At 35.6% G+C, this 20814-nt stretch overlaps 1 protein-coding gene across 1 annotated transcript in view; it reads right to left on the bottom strand.

Annotated features, from left to right (window-relative positions):
- Nucleotides 1-20814, bottom strand: part of LOC132125157 (NT-3 growth factor receptor-like) — a 239498-nt gene that overhangs the window by 108314 nt on the left and 110370 nt on the right. The window contains exons 5-11 of the mRNA XM_059536416.1: nucleotides 12892-13043; nucleotides 11783-11925; nucleotides 11226-11367; nucleotides 7849-8145; nucleotides 5642-5656; nucleotides 3501-3562; nucleotides 1506-1608 (exon numbers count right to left, since the gene is read on the bottom strand). Of these exons, the coding sequence (XP_059392399.1) occupies nucleotides 1506-1608; nucleotides 3501-3562; nucleotides 5642-5656; nucleotides 7849-8145; nucleotides 11226-11367; nucleotides 11783-11925; nucleotides 12892-13043 (914 nt within the window). The remainder of the gene's footprint in view (nucleotides 1-1505; nucleotides 1609-3500; nucleotides 3563-5641; nucleotides 5657-7848; nucleotides 8146-11225; nucleotides 11368-11782; nucleotides 11926-12891; nucleotides 13044-20814) is intronic.

The raw sequence follows: 20814 nt of genomic DNA on the forward strand, positions 1-20814 counted from the left end.
ATAATAGGCATAGTTAATAGTGAGAATTGGTCCTTAAACTAAAAAAGTATATGGATGTTCTTTCTTTCTGGAGTTTGAATAACAGGGTTCAAGCAAATCAAAACACAATAATCAACTTCCTTTAATTTGCTGGAGACCCAAATAGCCGGAAGAAGTCAGATCAAGCTGGAACCAGCACCCTGACTTCTTCCATCATCATCCAGAGCTCTCCTCTCTCCTCCATTCTCTTCCTTAATTCCATATCCGTTAACGTTATCGGCTTAATCTCCAATTAATTAGCTTTGTTAAAAAGGAATTGAGAGTTCTCACTTTCTGTCAACAAGAGTGGGGGGTAACAGACGGAAGAGGGTGAGAGGGTATAAAGGGATTGGTGGAGAGAAGAGACAAGGGTAGCAGTTGTAAAACATGAAAGAAAGAGTTGGGGGGGGGGTGTCCTCGTGGGAACCAAAGTAAAACGGAGAAAGTCAATGAATGTGGCATAGTGCCAAGGCAAGACACATTCAGCCAACACGGAACGCATTCATTTTGAGCTCTGCACCGTACAAGGGGCTTATGGGTACTTTGACACCCTTACCACCAGACAGAGCCACTGATTACATTTCAGTTGATGTTGAATAAAAAATACAACATGGCAAGAGGCTCCGGGGACCGAAAGTATCACATTAATTATCCCTTTGATACATGAGCATTTGTGATGGTTGTAGTGTAATTGGTGTTGCACGGTTCCACACGAGCCTACATGTCAACGCAACGTTCATTACTAAGCCATTATATGACATCCGGATGACTCATATTCATAACAACTGAGATGTCAAGGGGGAAAAAATCTAAATTTCATGTCAGGGCTGGGACACAAAACAGGGTTGTTTCCCACTGCTACAGCTAAAACAGCAGCCAAAATGCATCACGGGTAGCCAAACCGATCGTGCTTTGGAGGATTCTGAGAGGAGAGAGGAAAACAAAAACCCAGCCAAACCCATCGGAGAATCAGGAAAGCATGACTGAGCCTAGTATCCCACCATCCCAGCATGTAAGAAAGGCGATGGCTAACAATAGTGTCCACTAACATCTCGCCAGCAATGCATAGGCATTGGACTTCATACAAACCCAAGGGTCCATCCAGCACAGTAAAATATGAATCCTATTTAGAGACCAAAAGCGTGCTGGAAACTCCGTCAGGCTCATTATTCCTTGAAATCAGTAAACACAACACCCATTAGGACTCAGTTTAATGAATGATAAAAGATGTACATATACATCTGAACTCCCAAAGATCATTTGCTAAATCCAACCTGATTTGATCTTGCTGAGCACTTTAAAATGTCAAATAAGACCAAGAAACTCTGCAAATTGTTAAAATAGAACAATTAGAATAGCATTTATTATTTCCATTCTTCCTACAAATCACAGTTGTTGGTATAAAAAAATGAGTCAGTTGATGTCACACTTATTCACTAATAACGTAATGTGCCAAGTTTCCTGCTGAATAGTTTACACTGGCTTACCTTTCATGCCAAACTTTGAACGTCTGCCATATTTGTTGATTAGCACAAACATAACGACAAGGAGAACGCATGCGAAGCCAGCCAAGCCAACTGCAATCGACACCTAGAGAAGCAGAAAACACAATATTTAATTTATTTGAAGAACCAAATTGAGATTTATGAAAACCTTAACAGTCAGGTTAGCACTTAGCTTAGCTTGAGCAGGTTAGCAGTGATATAGGAGTACTGTATGTTTGACACTGAATACTAACATACTTAACCATGATTTTATTGTAGCAAAAGTGTAGTAACATTTTTGGCGTATTTTTTTTTGTATGACAACTGTTTTACTACAAATAGGCTACATTGGTTAAACTATGGTTTTATTTGTGGCTATACCACACTATTTTAACTATAGTTACCATGTTTTTGGTTTTATTTGTAGTAAAATCATGGTTAATGTTTGTAAGGGACTGCATAGTTTAAACTGTTTACTGCCTACTAATTAAAATAAAAATGTATATGAAACACTACTGAATATAAAAGGCTAAAACAAACATTAGTATGCTGCATTGTTGTTGTTTTGTCTCATCATGCTGCATATTTAATTCCCACAATATAGTTTAAGCTATTTTTAATTTTAATTAAAGCCAGTGCAAAACTAGATCAAATAATAGTCCTTATTCACAAATTTGTGACATAAGGTTGTAAAGAAAAAGGTTGTGTGTTTATGGAAAAGGTTTAGACATGTTTTATGCAAATGGATAACCTCATTTATTTAGATTAGAATGAGGTCAAGAACAAATTCATGTGGCAAGGTATTTGATGTAGAAATGTTTGGTGAGAAGTTTACCTGTGTGTACAATGTTCACCTGTGTGTATATGAAATAATCCTCACAATTATTCACGTATAGTAATAAGTCTCTTCCATTCTCATTAATCACACTGGAATGAAAGGTCAAGTCAAGCACATTGCATCATGGGAAACCATATGCTCGGTTGCACATTTTGGCAAACATAGTAGGTCATCTGGGTATTCTACATGTATGCATAGAGAAAATGTGCATTCTGTTTATATTCTAAACACTTTAAAAGACATGCTAGCATGCTATAACTTTATCTTGAATCTCAAAACATGTCTTACTTGTTAATACAATAACTTATAATCTTAAATGATTTTTAAAATCTTTTTAGAAGGGAACTACAGTACAGGATTGACATAACTAGCAAATTAAAATGTGTCAAATAAATATTTCTATCTAATCTCTTGTGTCTCACACAGGAGGAAAAATGCAATTTTATAGGAAACCAATGAAGCGTGTCTTGACTTGTTTATATGATTTGTATTGATGTTGATGCTGTAATCATGAAAGGTTTACGTAAATGGAGTCATAAGTTGCATATGGCAGCACTAGTTTTGATAAACTGCATGAAAAGATAAGTCCAAAGCATATGAAAGGGGGGGGGGGGGGGGGTTATTATTATAATAATTCAAGCTAGGTGTTAGATGCAGCTATAGCTAAGATATACTTCCTTATGGGAAATACAAAGTGTACAACTTAATATAATGTCGAAATGCTCCAGATAAACACCAAATAAAGACAGTAAACAATAAATCCAAGCAGTCAGAATGCTGGAATAAAGCTATCTAAAGCAAAAAAGCTTTCCTTGAAATTAAGACCTCTGAACAATCAAGGGCCATGCTCACTCTTTGTGTCAGCGCTAGATTCCCTATTAAAACCTTCAGATGAGAATATAATCTCTTTCCAGTCAATTATTGTACAAAGATGAACAAAAGTACTTTAAACAGCTGAAAAACACAGAAGCCACAAGGGAACCGGCAGATAGGAGAGGAGGTAGAGAGTGAGGGGGAAAATGCACAAAAAGAAAATGGTTTAGAATAGTTTGTTTTTGACAACACTGTTATGTGTTCCTGGGAACAAGATGCTCAAGAAACCTCAATATACTTCATATGGGTGCTTTCGATCTCAAGTGAGAAAAAAAAACTAAACTCACTCCAAACGTGTCCTCTTCAGGCCGATGTGTCATGGTTGGAATAGCTGTCGGAGTCGGACTCACTAGAAAACAAACAAGAGTGTAGTGTTGCTCAAAAAAAAGAAGAAGAAGAACATGGACGTACAGTACATTAATGAGTGTATTTGTCCATTTGAATGTGTAAGAATGCAAGAAAAAGAGCTCAGTCTAGTCTTCACGTATATAAAAGGGGGCTTTTGTGCGTTGCGTGTGCTTGGTGTGTGAGCGCAGTACAGAAAACTGTGCGCGAGTGCAGATTTCCACTACGTCTTTTTGCAGTAGAATCTTTTGAAATCACAATAAAGGCACATACAGAAATCGAGAAGCAGAATCAAAGTGTAATTTTATAACATGTAATCTGATTTCTGACCTTAAGCATCTTATTATATCTTATTATTTCTCATTATTTCATTCTTGCATACAAAAAGACCCGTATGGTGCCTATGGGGCTATGTAAAATATTTTTGAAACTTACTAGGTTTATCATTTGTCTTTTTTTCACAATAATGTGGATAATCACCTGTTACCTGACTGTTGATACCATCATCGCAATACTTACGTCATATGATGCCAAGCCCTAGTTGATATTGATTTCATTTGTTTAGTAACAGCCTAAATGTATTTTTATTGTAATTGACTGATTAAATAGAACAATTTGACTCAAAAGATGATGCGCACTTAAATTATTTTTTTTTTTTATAAAAATAGGCTTTATAAAAGTAAATGCCCATAAAATTAAAAAATCTATTTAAACTTATTGGAAAATATTAATTTCTATCACTGCTGTGAACTGACCACAGAATATGAAATATATCATAAACTTTGGGAGTCAGCTGTCCATGGTAGTCCTTAAGATATCAGCACAATAACACATTCAGCAAAATATTGTCCAATTATCTTTACTGATGAAATTCCAGAAAATATTGAGATTTTATTTTTTATAAATAATCGCAAACCCCTAGTACTGACACAAAATGATTTGCAGCGGTCGCTAAATTGGCTGGTGAGTCAAAAAATGTATTTAAATCCCTGTAGGTAACCAAAGTTTGACAACTAAAAATGTCCAAATTCTGTTTAACTTTATTTTGAAAAGTTTATGTACAGTATATGGGTGATATTGTTTTATCATTTAAAATTGCTTATAATATATTTGTGGCATGTCCAAAAACATATTAGAGCCACTGTATTAATAGCATACATTTGATTTTCCCTCCATGTCATTTTCAATAAATTTTCACTAACTACTAATCCACAAACTTGTTATTAAAACAGGCCATAATGTAATTGGTTTAGTCAAACCAGCCTTTAAAAGGTGATGGATGTATTTTATGTTCACTCTGAGTAACTGTTTTAAGACTTGCTCTTGGAAGGCCACTTCATGCAAAATTGATCTCCAACACACCTGCCTGGGAATTAGTATCGAAGACCTTGATTTTCTGGTTCAGGTGTGTTTAATTAGTGCCAGAGCTAAACTGGAAGGTGGCCCTCCAGTAACAGGACTAGACAGCCCTGGTTTTAAGAGAACCTAGGGGTATTATTCACTAAACATGTCTTGGGGCAAATACTGTTTGATTAGACCTGTTTTTGCAAGGTTACTGCCATTTCGACAGGGAGTCAAATCCTAGATTAGGCTGCTGCTATTATTCATGTAGTATTGAACAAAAGCCTTAGGCTGTCCTTTTTTGTAATTTTTTTATTTTATTTTGTTTTACCTTGACAGAGGGCCCATGTGTACGGCCTGATACTCCACACTACAGCCGTCTACAGTAACTTCAATCAGAGCTCTGACAGTAACAATCTGTCATTCACACAGTTTCTGAGCCTCAACCTTATTAAATATAGTAAACTAGGGTGATATCAGTGTAACATTCTTGTGAAGGTCAGTAACTGTCCCTCGGACAGTTTCTTGTGGAAAAGGATCTTATTTTTCTCCCATACTGACAGATATCGGTCACATTATGCCAAAAATACAAAACCAACCGGCCATTTGAGAATAAGGCCAAGGTAACTGTTTAGAGGGTACCAAATTACTTCTTTCTAAATCATTCATTGTTTTATGATAAAAAAACTAATGAATAATTTACAAAAATACATGCAGCAAACAATTAAAAAGAGAAACTCACCATAATCTGGGTAGTCTATAGAGGAAAGAGAGGGGGGAAACAGTGGTATATAATTACTAGATATGAATATGTCAAGATCAGCTCTAAGGACTCAGGTAAACACATTTTTAAAATGTTATTATACTATGAACAGTATTTACCCTTCAGTGCATTCTTGTGCAATTATGGTAATGTTCAAATATGAGTCTTTTAGAATTGAATATGATAAATCATTGCAATATTTAACATGCAATTAAACATTATACTGATATGAAATCAGACATGAGTGCATCATATGATCTGTATGTATACATGTTCATGTGCACACAATAACAGTGCAGCGAGGTCCATCATTAATGAAAACACTAGTATAAATACAGTTGATGTTTTTGAATAAAATCTCTCATGATCACCAAGACTGCATTTATTTGATCATAAATACTGTTAATTTTTTTAAATCAAATTAACATTTAAAATGGATATTTCTTTTATAACATATTTAACATTTCAAAATGTAATAAACATTATTAATCATGTAACAATAATCATCACCTCATTAATTTCATAAAAATGAAACACACACACTATTACATATATACATAGTGTTCCTGTAGCTCAGTTGGTAGAGCATTGCGCTGTCAAGTATAAGGGTGGGGGTTCGATTCCCAACACATGATAGGCACAAATTGATAGCCTGAATACACTGTAAGTCGCTTTGGATAAAAGCGTCTGCTAAATGCATAAAAAATTAATTTAAATTATATATATATATATATATATATATATATATATATATATATATATATATATATATATATATATATATATGTAATATTGTGATATATTATTACAATTTAAAATAATTGTTTTTAAATGTATTATACTTTAAATGATCATTTATTTCTGTGATGCAAAGCTGAATTTTTAGGATCATTATCACATGATCCTTTAGAAATCATTCTAATATGATGATTCATTATCAAAGTTGGAAACAGTTCTGCTGCTTAATATTTTTTCAGAACGTGTGATACTTTTTTAGGATACTTTGATGAATAAAAAGTAAAAAAAAAAAAGAAGCTATGTTTTTAAAATATAAATATTTTGTAATAACAATATACACTAATGGTCAGTAATTTGGGGTCAGTATTTTTTTTTCTTTCTTTTTTTTTAAATAAAACCAATACTTTTATTCAGCAAGGATATGTTAAATTGATAAAAAGTGATATTAAAAAAAATATATTATTCGAATTATTTTTTTATTTTGAATAAATGCAGTTCTTTTTAACCCTTTATTCATCAAATATATTAGACCACAGAACTGTTACCAACACATAATAAATCAGAATATTAGAATGATTTCTAAAGGATCATGTGATTGACTGGATGTTACATGTGACACTGAAGGCTGGAGTAATGATGCTGAAAATTCAGCTTTCCATCACAGGAATAATTTTTTTTTTAAGTATATTCAAATAGAAAACTATTATTTTCAGTTGTAATAATATTTCACAATATTACTGTTTTTCTGTATTTTTAATCAAATAAATGCAGGCTTGATGAGCAGAAGAAACTTCTTTCAAAAACATTACATTAAAAATAGTAATGTTTCCAAACTTTTGGTCTGTACTGTATATAAGTACTTTTGGTCTGTACTGTATGTAAGTAATCAATTTCATGTAAAAAAAAAAAAAAAAAAAAAAAAAAAAAACTAATGACATTTTAATTGCATATAATAAATAGCAAAATCTCAGTTTGTGTGTGTGGTATCCGACGTTTTACTCAAACTTTACTTAATGTACCTATTTAAAGCACAGACTGAACCCAAGTCTTTCGGCATGACAGTGCACACACTTATGTGCGCTGTAGCACCATCCCAAGAAATGTGAACTTTCCAAGTGAGGGTCTGTATCTATATTTATCTATAAACCCGGTGGATTCTCACCTCGGGTGTTAATAAGTTATTCAGGCAGGGCCTTTAACCGACATCCAGTCTGTTCTGTTTCTCAACACAGCATCTGTGCCTAACAGCTCTAATCATAGAAACACTTGCCCAGAACAAGAGAACTTGACTTTTATCTCCCACAGGTAGAAAATCAACATAGTGCTTTTTGCAGGTATGATAACACTTTGGGGAAAATGTTTTCAGTTATATATCACAATTCACTCATTGGGAAGCACTATGTAACTATAGGTTTCAGAATAACAGGCTATGTAATCGAGTCACGTACCATCAAAAGGTGGCTGTAGGAAGTGGGCGTACACAGTTTTGACGGCCACGCCCAGGAAGTTGCTGGCCTCCAACGTGTAATTGCCATTGTTGTGGTGTGTGGGGTTTTTGAACATGAGGCATCCCTCTAGATTGTCCTGGTATTCATCCATCTCTGGATGGACGTAATCAGTCGGCTTGATCTCCTCACCCTTATAGTACCAGCGTAGGGTGGGCAGAGGGTTTGCACGCACCGTGAAGATCATACACGTGTCGTGCCACTTCTGCGGCTCCTCAAACTTAATGATAACAGGGGGGACTGCAGGAGAGAAACAAAATATTTTTCATACAGAGAGGATTAAGTACTTTCAGCCACCATCCAACATAAATCAATAGACCAATGAGCATGGATTATCATAAACCGCATTTATGCATGAGAGGGACTTTGGTCTCTGTGGCGCAGGTGGTCCGTATGGATATTTATTTGATCCACTATCCTGCTTCTTGGACAGGAAGATCCCAGGTTAACTGCTTGGCTGGTCACCAAGCATTTGGACGAGCGGAATATTTCATGGAATGAACTGTGACCGATTACGATGCTTTAAATATGTCACACGTTCATATTAAACATTCATCTGGGATCAAATCAGTGGTTAATTCATTTCAAGGTGTAATTTCTATTTACATGAATACACCTATTTTCACTAAATTCTTCTAGAATTTGCTATTTTAAGCTTAAATATTATAATATGGGACTATTTAAATGTTTGGAGTCTGCATGACTACACCTAAACCTTTTAACTCATTGATATCAAGTACCTTTTGATTATTCTCCAGTCTCAAGGCCAGAGATGGTGAGAGACAAATAGAGAGAGAAAGAGAGTGAGAGAGACTGACTGACTTTCTCTTATTTCCACAGATTTTGCCGCTCTAAGCAAATCTTACATGGTCAATAAATATTGAGTGTAGGAAGAATCATGTTACACTGTTGTTGGCCAACACCTTTCAGTATAAATGTAAATAAAGATACAGCACCGCAACCTCACATTACGTTGTAATTTTATCTAGCTTTGTTCTTATAAGGTCTTTAATTGCCTTCCTTCATTCAAAGTGGGCGGAAACAGCTGTTGTTGGATATCGTGTTGTTGTATTTTTCCATTTAGTTTAATTAATGGCAAAGCATCCAAGGCTTACCAGGTGATTCTGACAACAGCTGAATTAATATTTGAATCATTACATCATTTTATTTTGACACATTGTGAAACATAATTTGGGTTCCTTAATAGTTTTAACTAGGCACAAAGGACGAGCACACTGGTTAGTCTGTTCTGCAGTTATACTAGTTTCGTTTAATTACTTTAGATAAACCAAAGTTTCATTATCCTGTTGAGTTGTTTTGGTAGAGTCATGTCTTTATATATGATCCTTGTTTAAGGCATTGTTTATCTTTGTTCTCTGCCTTTTCATTGTCTTTTCTGGATTTGTTTGGTTATTGTTTCTCAGGGGTAGGATTTATATGTTTGATTAGAGGCATAGTTTCTTTTTGCCAATTTTCACGAGTTGCTTATTGCCTTGGGATTGTTGTTTCTTTCATTTTCTTTTTCATTTGGGACATTATTTTTGCATGCCTGCACCTATATGGGGAAAATAAACTTCCTTTTTTCTTATCGCTAAAAATGCAATGCGCATTGATTTTTTTCCCAAGTCTAATATAAGGCACAAAACATATTTTAAGTGAACAAAATCTGGAACATTTTCAAGTCATCATTTTCAAGATTCCTGCATACCACTCCCAACATATAAAAACAGAAAATACACCACCTAGCTCTGCCACAAAGCAATCACATGTACTCTAGTCTGCTCCACCCTGAAACATGAAAGCATTGATAAATCTCTCTAATATTTCTAATATTGAAAAGTCCTGATGAAGAACAGCCCTCATTTTCACAGATCAATAAACTACACAAATGACTTTCCTACAACATGCTGGGTTGTGTAGAACCTAAGATTTTTTAATTTTTTATTTAGGAGTAGGACTGTTTCTGGTGAAGCAATTTATCATTATTTATAACAAATTTCATTAGCCTCACTGTGATTTTTGTAGAATTTGGTTTGACATAGCAGTCACTTGCATAAAATTGGCTAAATTAAAATACTAATAATTATAAATCAGTGAACTAATATTCAAAACAACATTTAAAAGGCAGTGTGTAATTTCTGTGCCACTAACATCAGAACTACAAAAGAACTACAAGACAATCCAACACGATCTCATGAGAAAACCTAAAGATGTAAAAAAGGAAAAAAAATTAGGGAGAAATAAAAATGTAAGCATTAAGGGCCACCCCTAAAGAAAACCGTTAATGGGGAATAGAGATTGCACAGACAAGTCGGCTAGTCGATTAGTCAACTTTAATGCTCTGCCATGACTCTGTAAGCTTGACGTTAAATAGTCGCTGGTCCTATAGAGGGCTCAACAGGATAAGAAATCATTGAAGATTGTGCGCCCCCAGAATCATTCAGTAGCGTGGCACAGAAATGTATTGCCAACACTCTTCTGTGATTTCTCCTCCCAAAAAATAAAAACTAGTTTAGAAACTGAAAAGTTCTAGCATATATTTCTTAGTAAGTAAAACCCACAGACGCTGCCAGGTAGACTTTCATCACATAAATGTCGACTTGTAAAAATCTTAAATTGTTCAACCCCTAGTGGGGAGTAAGCATAAAAGACGAAAATGCACATATAAGACTCTATGAATTCATAATGTAAATAGTTACAAACTGACATAAATGTGTGAAAAAAACAATCTGTTGTCAAAAAGGTTTCCAGAACACCCCTCTCTATCCGTCATTGGTCAATCAGTCATGTAGCGCCACCCCAAAATCACACCATTGGCTGAGCCAGTTGCTATGCTGAGCAAGTCAAAATCCCAATTTTCAACAACAACAGATTGATCCCAATCACAACAGAGACACAATATTTACATTTTTGAGCAAAATCAACCACCACAATGGCTTACTTTTAGGTGCCTACATGCTAATCTAGAATAACAGAAAGTATTTTAAAAACAAAAATTACACATTTCATCTGTACTTAGCTATTGCACTGATTCTGTGTTTCCCAGAGCCATTTTGATCAACAGTAAAAAAAAAAAAAAAAAAAAAAAAAACACCTTTCTGGTGATCTCCCCTCCATAAATGCCTTTAAAATAAAGGGCGCTACAAATTAAGAAACTGAGTTGGTAGCCATGAGGCACAGTAGCAAGTGACAGTAACAAGCTAAAGAGGCAGACAAAGCCAGTCCAGTGAGCTAGACAAAGACAGAATTGGCACGTAAGAGGCAGTGAGGCTGAATGTAAAGATATTCAAGAGGCAGGAAGCAAGAAAAGAGGCACTTACACTGTACTGAAAGCTGTATTGAGGCATTAGTCATCCCAACTACATTCTCTGCAATGCAGGTCAGCATGAAGCTGTTATCATCTCTGCTGACGTTGACCAGAGTTAAGTTGATGGAGTGGACATTCGGTGGATATTGATTGGACTGGAAGAGAGAAAGACACAATAGCTTTTTGAAACAATACCAAGCTTGCACAGATTCAACAAATGGTTTACGGTATAATCCAGCAACTGTGAGGCTCAAGTGAGTCATTTAATAGATTTTAAATTGAGTAAATGCCAAATGTAATTTTAAACATAAAATCAGACTGTTAGGGATAGACGTATAGTCCATTAAAAATGGTAGTACTGGCTATCCAGCTGCAAAAGCACATATGGCTGGTTTAAACTGATTTAGTTGGGTTCCCAACTGTTTTTTTTAGCTGGTTTTTACTCATGTTTTCCAAAGTTGTTTGCACTACTAAATTAAATATGCCATCTACCTTGACTGATATCCTTAAATGGTACATAAAATGCCTGTTGTATGCTAGTTAAAATGCTACAAGTAAAGTATGCCTTACTTGGTGTGTGTTAATGGAGTGAAGTCCGCCAACAGTCCAGTCCACTTCCGGTACTGGCACTCCTGACCCATTACAGGTGATTGTGACCCTGTCACCCTCTATCACCGTCAGGTTACTGTGACTTACACTGATTTCCGGCAAATCTTGATGGGAAACAGACAAGCACTCATGGTACGACAAAAGGTATTCATTCTTTTTAACATATATATGTACAAGTTAATCTAAATAAATGAAATGGCTGAGCTTTATTGACAGCATTTGTGGTAATAATTTCATTAAGTTGATTTTGATTTGTCCCTTACTTTAAAAATAACTTTTTAAGGTCATGACATTAAAGCACTGGCTATACAACATTAGGAAACAATTTGAACACACTAGGCACTACCACAATAATATAAAAATGTACAATTGTTTAAGTTTTCAAGCTTCAGTATTCTTTTAAGGAACATTTTCCACAAAATTAGAAAATTATTTATTTTCTGTGGTAATCAAAATTAAACAACAAATGTGGTTTTATCATTTAGGTTTTAGCCAAAAATTACTATTCTGTCATCCTTACTCACTCATGTCAATCCAAACCTGTATGACTTTCTTCTGGAGAACATGAAAGAGAATTCTGAAAAATGTGTTATTGTCCATACAATGAAAGTCTGTGGGGTCCAAAACAACATTGGACCAATTTGTTGGAAAATATCACTTTAATATAGGGCCCAATTCGAACTATTAACTAGTTGCTTATTAGCATGCATATTATTAACATAATGGCTGTTTATTAGTACCTATAAAGCACATATCAATGAACATATTCTACATCCCTAATCCTACCTAAACTTAACTTAACTATATCTTACTAACTATAAATAAGCAGCAAATAAGGAGTTTATTGAGGCAAACGTCTTAGTTAATGATTTGTTAATAGTGATAATTGGACCTTAAAATAAAGCGTGGCCATATCTTCTTTTTTGTGTTCCACAGAAGAAATAAAGTCATACGGGTTTAGAATGGTGAGTAAATGATGACAGAATTGTCATTTTTGGGTAAACTATCCCTTTACTGAACCCAAGACATTTCTTTTATGGCGACCACAATTTAGAGAAAATGTTCCATACCACAGTTTGAGATGTTCATGAACTGTAGAGGGATCTTGGAGACTCCGTTGCAGAACAGCTGCTGGTTATGGAGTCCGGCTTCGCCTCGCTGCTGCCACAGCTGGATCCAACGGATATTGCAGCTGCAGTTAAACACCACTCTTTCCAGTTTCCTGCCACAAAACAGCAGAGCTCTTACTGAGGATGCACATCACATGCACACAATGGCAAGAATATAAATTTAGAAAACCAGCAGAAAACTAGGTGAAGGACACCGCTATTATACAAAACATCAACTTCTCCAGCACCCATCAGTCAACCAGGTCCTGGAGAGCTGCTGGCATGGTTCCATTTTGCAGCCAGAGCAGGTTCTGTGCCCAGGGCTTTGTGTACGAATGCTTTCTGGACTGCAGCCCTTTCCTGGCCACGTCTGTCCAGCTATTCAGCATGCCAAATTCACCACTAGTGTCCAGGGCGATCACAGTCCCCACAAATAAAGCCAAACAAAACATGAGCTTCTGGATTAAGGAAAAAACTAAGACGCAAGATGTGATGTAATGTGGCATAATATTTGGGTGCAGTCTAAAATGAATTCTCGCAGAAAAGTATACAAACCGGTCAATTTAAAATGGATAATTTAGTTGGTAACTTAATTGGACACGAGTGAAATTGATTTAAGTGAATCAAAGGATCAACCTGTCTACTAAAGAAAAAAATGTCATGACTAGCACAAATAACAGATTTTACTTCAGTTTTAACAAATCATATGTTTATCTAAAGACAGTTTAAGCCATACAAATCTTAATATAATCCCACAATCTTAAATGTTTTGTCATAGGCACAGTTTTAAAAAGAAACAAATGTGGACTTAACTTATGTAGTGGCGTAAAATGCATTCATTGTTTACATTTTGTTAGTACTTCCTGGAAACTGAACCAATAACATTGCCGGTACTAGAGCCACGCATGTAAAAACTATGAAAATGTATGTAAAATATTTTTTTTTTCCACAAAAAAAAAAACAAAAACAAATCCTGTTTCATGCTCGAGAAATATAATTGCCTATACTGTTTGTAACATTTTCAAATTTATTTGGCAGATGCTTTCATCTGAAGTGACTTAAAGCATTCGAGGCTACGTTGTATTACAATGTATCCCATAATATTGGCGTTGATTGAGTGTGGAAGACTGTGAAAGAGAAATGCTTAAACACTTAAAAATATATATTGTAATTATTTGCCAGTAAATTTTCTTAATACACCCCTCATTAGCAAGAATTTGGACTTTGTTTGAGTTAAGCATATTAGGGTTTCTTAAAGGATCTTCTCGATGCTCAGTAACATATGGGATTATTGTGGCATACATTAAACTGGACAGACGGAAGGGTGTGAGGTCAAACCCACATAAAACTGGCACTGGATAGCACCTCCACCCACAACTACCTATCTTGCCCAAAGAAGGCTTCCTTTCAGAACCATCTGTATTCCAATGTCTCCAACACCTACTCCCAGTGCAGCTATATCACTGCAAACAACAACCACCACTAGCCCTCTCACTATCGCATTTCACACTCCTTCAAACAACCTTTGAGCACAGCCGCCCCCACTCCTGCACCAAAAACAGACATCTTCTACATCAACCTCCTCCAAATGTCTAAATGTCAGCTCTGACATATCTCCCTGCGATCATGAAGGCTCCACTGAGAGTTTAAAGGGTCTTCAACTTCCTGGAAATGTTGAGTCAGGGGTGCTGTTTGCAGTGCTTGAAACTATCCCCTTCCCTGCTTATATCTTCTTCTTTACTGGTGTTAAGGGCCAAGCTGAAGGCATCACCGTATCTATCCAGTATATGTAATGGACAAATGCTTCAGTAGCATATAAAACAAAGAGGATATTAGCAAGTTAAAAAGATTTGAGCTAGATCATGGTTCTCAGTTGTTTTGTCCAACACATTATTCAAAGGCCCTCCTTTAAGCTATGTAGCTCTAGTACTTCTGTTAAAATAAATACACAAATTATAAGTTATTAATTATATATATATATATATATATATATATATATATTAAACTTATGTATTTGCATTTTTTGACTTTACTAAAATAATTATTTAATAATTTATTAGATATTTTAAATAAGATTGTGTTAATATAATAATTTAAAATTACAAAATAAAAAAAAATAAAAATACAAATTGGCAGATAGATTAACCATGATGTGGAATGCATATTTTAAATAAAGTAAAATAAAAAAGCTAATTAAAAATAAATATAGAAAAGATATATATAAAAAAAAATCATAGAAGACCACGCTACAATTTCTGCAATGTAGTCTGTTCAAATGCTCACAAAAAATAAATAAAAAAATCATTAAATTAATTAAATGCAATTTTCTACTTCTAATATATAACATGAACTTTTAGAATAGTACTTCATAATTTACTTTTTGTGAAAAGTCTAATTTTCCTCTGCAGTGCCCAATTGTACTGATTTAGGAAACTGTATGGCAACTGCTTTTTATACTTTTATCTACCATAGTTACTAAGAGCAAAGAACAGGGTGTAATCGCCTTTGTTCCGTTTTACGCTCACTCTTCGCTTAAAGGGCTTCCAGCCGGCAGGATCCTGCAGTGCTGCGGAAGGTTCCCGATCTGATCTCAGTGGGAGTCTCTCCCCTTTAAAAGTACGAAATATTAAGCCCGCAGGATATGTCTCACCTGGCCTGCAGCCTGGAGGAGCATGACAGAACTAAACCTCTGCACGCTCATTCATTCATCAGCTGCTGTGAGTGAGATAAACTTTCTCATTTGCAAGATAGGGCAGGAGATATGCTTATGAACTGAATTCCATGCATATGAAATGGACAGAACTGTAAGCTCTGGGAAACGGCATTGTTGCTCATTTACACAAACGAGTGGGACATATTTCTCGTGAATCTTTAAACAATTTTTTGGCACGTTCCTCACAAGGACAAGCGCAACCTGCTCGTGCATTTCGAAGCTTTGATGAATAATGATCAAAGGAGAGCCTAAGTAGTTTCTCCACCCTTTAAAACTAAATTAACATGTCTAATGAGAAGAGTGCATGTTTCCTCTCTTACTAAGCAGTATCATGAACAGTTCATAATGGAGAAAGAACTCACACAACATGCTTAATTTATAGTCCACGTCGTATGATACTCTTGATTAGTGGTTCCAAACTAGTGAGTTACTAGTGAGTTACAACCCAAAAATGAGCCACAACAGGCCTGTTTTGATTGGTCACAGATAGCAGTAAACTAACAGTGCTAAATGCTAGCAATAAAATACAATTAACCATATAATCTAGCTAGGATAATAAAACAAATTGCAGAAAGCCTCTCTGCATCAACAAAACACACAAATCTAACCAGCCAAGTTGTTAAAAATTAAAACTTAAACCAGTCTATTGAAATTATAGATGTTTTTTTTTACCAAGTTTAGATTGAGTCTGACCAGCTGACAAGTGCCTCAATCACCTCTAAAACCATCTACCTGGTTTGGCTATGCAAGCTGAAAGACCAGATACAAAAACTCGTTAGAGTTGGCAATGTTGGTTTTATCTGGTTTAACTTGACTCCTCAACTATGCAATATGGTGTTCAGCTTGTTTTCCCAATGTGGCCAAGCTGGTTTTTAGCTGGTTTAAGTGGTCACCCAGTCTGACCAGCTGACAAGTGTCAAAAACTCCTCTAAAACTATCTAAATAGACCAGCATAAGGGACCAGTTAACCAGAATATGTAACTAAAGATGTTAATGCTGGATTTTTTTGGGGTACCTGGTCTACCAATATGGCCAAGCTGGTCTTTAGCTGGTTTAGGTGGTCATCCAGTCAAAAGTCCCTCTAAAACCATCTTAATAGACCATCCTAACTGTTTTGGCCAGGCTAAGGGATCAGTTAACCATAAAATTCTAAAAATCAAAACCTAACCAATTTGGCCCGGGTTGTCATGTTAACCAGTTTAGACTGATTTAACTGGTCTCCCAGCATAGCCAAGTTGTTCTTCAGATAGTTTCCTAATCAGGCTAGCTCACAAGTGTCAAACAAACTCTCTAAAACCATCTAAACAGGCCAGTCTAACTGGTTTGGTTTGGCAAGGCTAGATAACCACATTAGGCTAGATTAACTGCAACAAGTATTCAACTAAGGTGGTATTGCTGGTTTTTACCTGGTCTTGCCACCTATCCAAGATGGTGTTCAGCTCATTTTCTGGTATCCCAAGCTGGCTTAGCTAATTTCATTCAGCATGACTAGCTGACACATATTTAAATCCCTTCTAAAATCATCAAAATAGACCAACTTAATTTAGCAAGGGTAGACCACCTAAAGCACCTGATTAAATGGATCGGTTTGATGGTTTCCCAACATGGCCAAGCTAGCTGCTTGCTAAGCCAGACCATCTGAAAGTGCCTAAAATCTCGAAACAGATGAGCCTATCTAACTAGTTTAAGCTATTTTTACCAGCAGGCAAAGCTATTATGGTTTTGTTATGAAATTAGCTTTGCTAATTCACAGCTACCGAGAGCTTAACTTTTTACATACCTTGCGAACTTGAATAAAATATCAAATTAACCTTTCGAAAGGTCAAGGTGGCTGCTAGCTTGGGAAGAAAAGGAAAAATACAAGGGACGTTAACGCATCGAGCCTGGGTGCTTAAAAAATGTCCAAATAACGTGGTCTAAAGTACATCCGCATAGCTGACATGCATTATGCATGCACTTTTGCACCTGCATGAGGCCAAACGAAGGCACGCCAATGAATAAATCCACTAGAGCATTGAACGGTGGGTCAGGGGAATACACATACTGATAAACAAATGGGAATTTATACAAACATCTCACAACTTAATGAAAAGCACCACCGCAATGGAGGTGACAAAGAGTGGTTGGCTTCCTAGGTAAGACAGAGAGTATAATTGAGCCTTTATCATATGAATCAATTCAAAAGCACTCCAAAAAAGGCTTTATTCATTCTTCCTTTCATAAAGTGTTCATCAGAAGTAGCTACAGTAGCGCACACAACATGAGCATAATTTATACATAAATAATCAGAAGATTGCATTAGCGTATGTTCGGGGAGCTCTCAAGACATGCTGTGTAAATGTCAGGTATGCATTGTAGATGAGTTAGCCCATACTTACTAACTCAACTAATGCTCTCCCTGGAAACACTTTTCCATTAAGAAGGAACCTGGAGGACGTGACAGATGACATAATCCAGATTTAATGACATTTGAGAAATACACCTGCTGCAGGTTGACTTATTCAGGACTGGTTAGATTTAGACTCAAAACAAAGGGAAGCAAGCAAATGCAAGGTTAAAGCCAGCGAGTGCAAGTGAAGTGTAGAGGGCAGCTGGGTACACCTGCAATGTTGCAGAGCACTTTGCCTTAAGACAAAATGGCCTGACAGAGCCAGGCTTTAGCGCTAGACCTGGATGTAGACCGACAGACCCATTCAGATTCATTATATGGTGGCAATGAAAGGTTAAGCTAGGGGATATGGCTGTGGCGGGGTGCTCTACAGTTTCAAGCGGCTGGGGTCATGTGTTGTGACATATCACAGTGGGCAGCAGTTTAAGCTCCAGCCATTGAAGTCCTAACCTGTGCGTCCAATGCTTTCAGAGGAGACGATTCTATCCACATGCACATGACTAAATTCAATTTGGGCATATCACTCTAGGTGAAAATGCAGAGACAGTATGCCAGTGCATATGCCAGCCGCATTAACTTAAAATAAATATTATTAAAATGAATACATAAAAAAGTACATAGAATAATATAAAAAAATAAGAACAATGATTAATAAACAAAAATAAACATGCTTTTACAGTACATAGAGCAAATAAAACAAAGTAAAATAAGGCATTTAAAACAGATTTTTAATAATAAAATAGTATCCATATAAGTATTAAAATATACAATACAAATATAATAATAATAATAGCAACAACAACAAGAGCAAAAAGAATACATGTATTATATAATAATAATAATAATAATAAAATTGCACAAAATATATTTTTTTTAATTATAAAACTAATAATAAAAAGACCACGAGAATGTTTAGATACAGTTTATAAAGCCAAACAGGTAAGAATAAATAAAACATAAAAACAAGGAAAAGTAACAAAGATAATATAATAATGTTATTTTTAATAATAATAATAATGATAATAATGATGATGATGATGATGATCATGATGATGATGATGATGATGATAATAATAATAATAATAATAATAATAATAATAATAATAATAATAAATGTATTAAAATATACATTTATAAATATAAACCTAACAATAATAATATTTTTTTATGAAAATAAATGCCTAAATAATATATAAAAATAATTTTAAAAAGACAAAAAGAATGTTTATATAGTATATAAAGTAAAACTGGTCAGAATAAATAAAACAAAAATAAATAAATAATAAATGTTTTAAAGATTATAATTATAATTATAATTATTATTTTCAGTGGTATCAGAAATATGTATATAAACTGAAATATGTATATAAATAAATTTCAGATGTAATTTAGACAAAACAAATCCACACTACTGTTTCCAAATGAGCCAATTAATGTCCAAAAAAAAAAAAGGAATAAGCTTAGGGCAGTGCTGTCTAAAATAATTTAGCAGACAATTCTATAAACCAAATTGGGTGTCAAATAAGTGACATCCAAAATATGCAATGTTGAGGGTCATTACTTTATATTAAGAGCAGTGAATGTGAAAGAGAAAGTTCCCCATTCCAGCCTGCGTGTGTATGTGTGGTAACAGATCGAAACCCACAACTGCTGGCAGGAAGACGGAGCCCCATGCAGCGGATATTAGGGTTCTCTCTCCAAGCTCTCATTACCATTCCTGTGATGCTCCGAGTCATTCTTACAGGGATTAAATTGGCTTTCCTGCATCGTTGGCCTGATCCCATATGAGGGGGCATTGTTTAATCATATTATAATTAAAGTTTTAAGTCCCTCTATTCATCACAACCTAATTATCAATCAAACAGGGTGTCAAATACAATCACACGGTACCTGATGGAGGGCAGAAATGAAAGAAAAAAGACATACTGTTTGCTCAACTCTCCATGCCCAACTTTCTCAAACAAAACTGCAGATTAATTCTCCCACAGACAAACTGTGGAGAAAAGCGAAGTGATATTTGTAGGGCTCTCACACCTTCTGCATCATTACCCTCACAATATGGCTGCACTGCCAGCTTCAAAGTATGGAAATCCACATTCGTCTCAATCCATATGGATTTTCTGGATGTGCTCCAAACAGCAGGTATCATTTCCCGACCTGAACTTCTCCACCACATCTCGGGACTGACTCTATTACCGTTTACGCCGGCAGAAGGCAGTTTCCATTAAGCATCTTTGGTGTTTTTCATAAGCTCTGGACGGGAAGCTGTCAGCGGGCGGTGGGAGCGACGGGAGTGATAAAGACTTGTCATTGACCACAGCTATAAATGACAGACGTCAATATGGATTGGAGGGGAGCGAAACATGCAGCGCTGCTCTGTCAGGCAAGAGTAGTGTTTGCACAACAGAGAGCGAGAGAAGGCCAACGACAGAGATTGATGGTGGTCCGCCGTGACCCGAGAAAGCGTGAGTGACACTGAAATATGCCCACAAGTGGGTAGGGAAGTATGATATTGTGTTAGCCAATGCCCTGGTGACATCAGATAACAATAGACATGCCGCTTACTTCTATTTTCTGGGATGGAAAACTCTGGAAATGGCAGGCAAGTGGTTTACTACTGGCTGAGTGATAGACTGAATTTTTTTAATCAATCAATCAATACATAGACACACTAACATTCCAAAGTTTCGATTTAGAAAGAGTTTTTTTTTTTCATGATTCATACATTTATAATGCTGTCCTGTTTCAAGATTTTGATAAAGCAGTTTGTTTGGTTTTTCTC

This window comes from Carassius carassius, chromosome 43 (assembly GCF_963082965.1).
Source record: "Carassius carassius chromosome 43, fCarCar2.1, whole genome shotgun sequence".
NCBI lineage: Eukaryota > Metazoa > Chordata > Actinopteri > Cypriniformes > Cyprinidae > Carassius > Carassius carassius.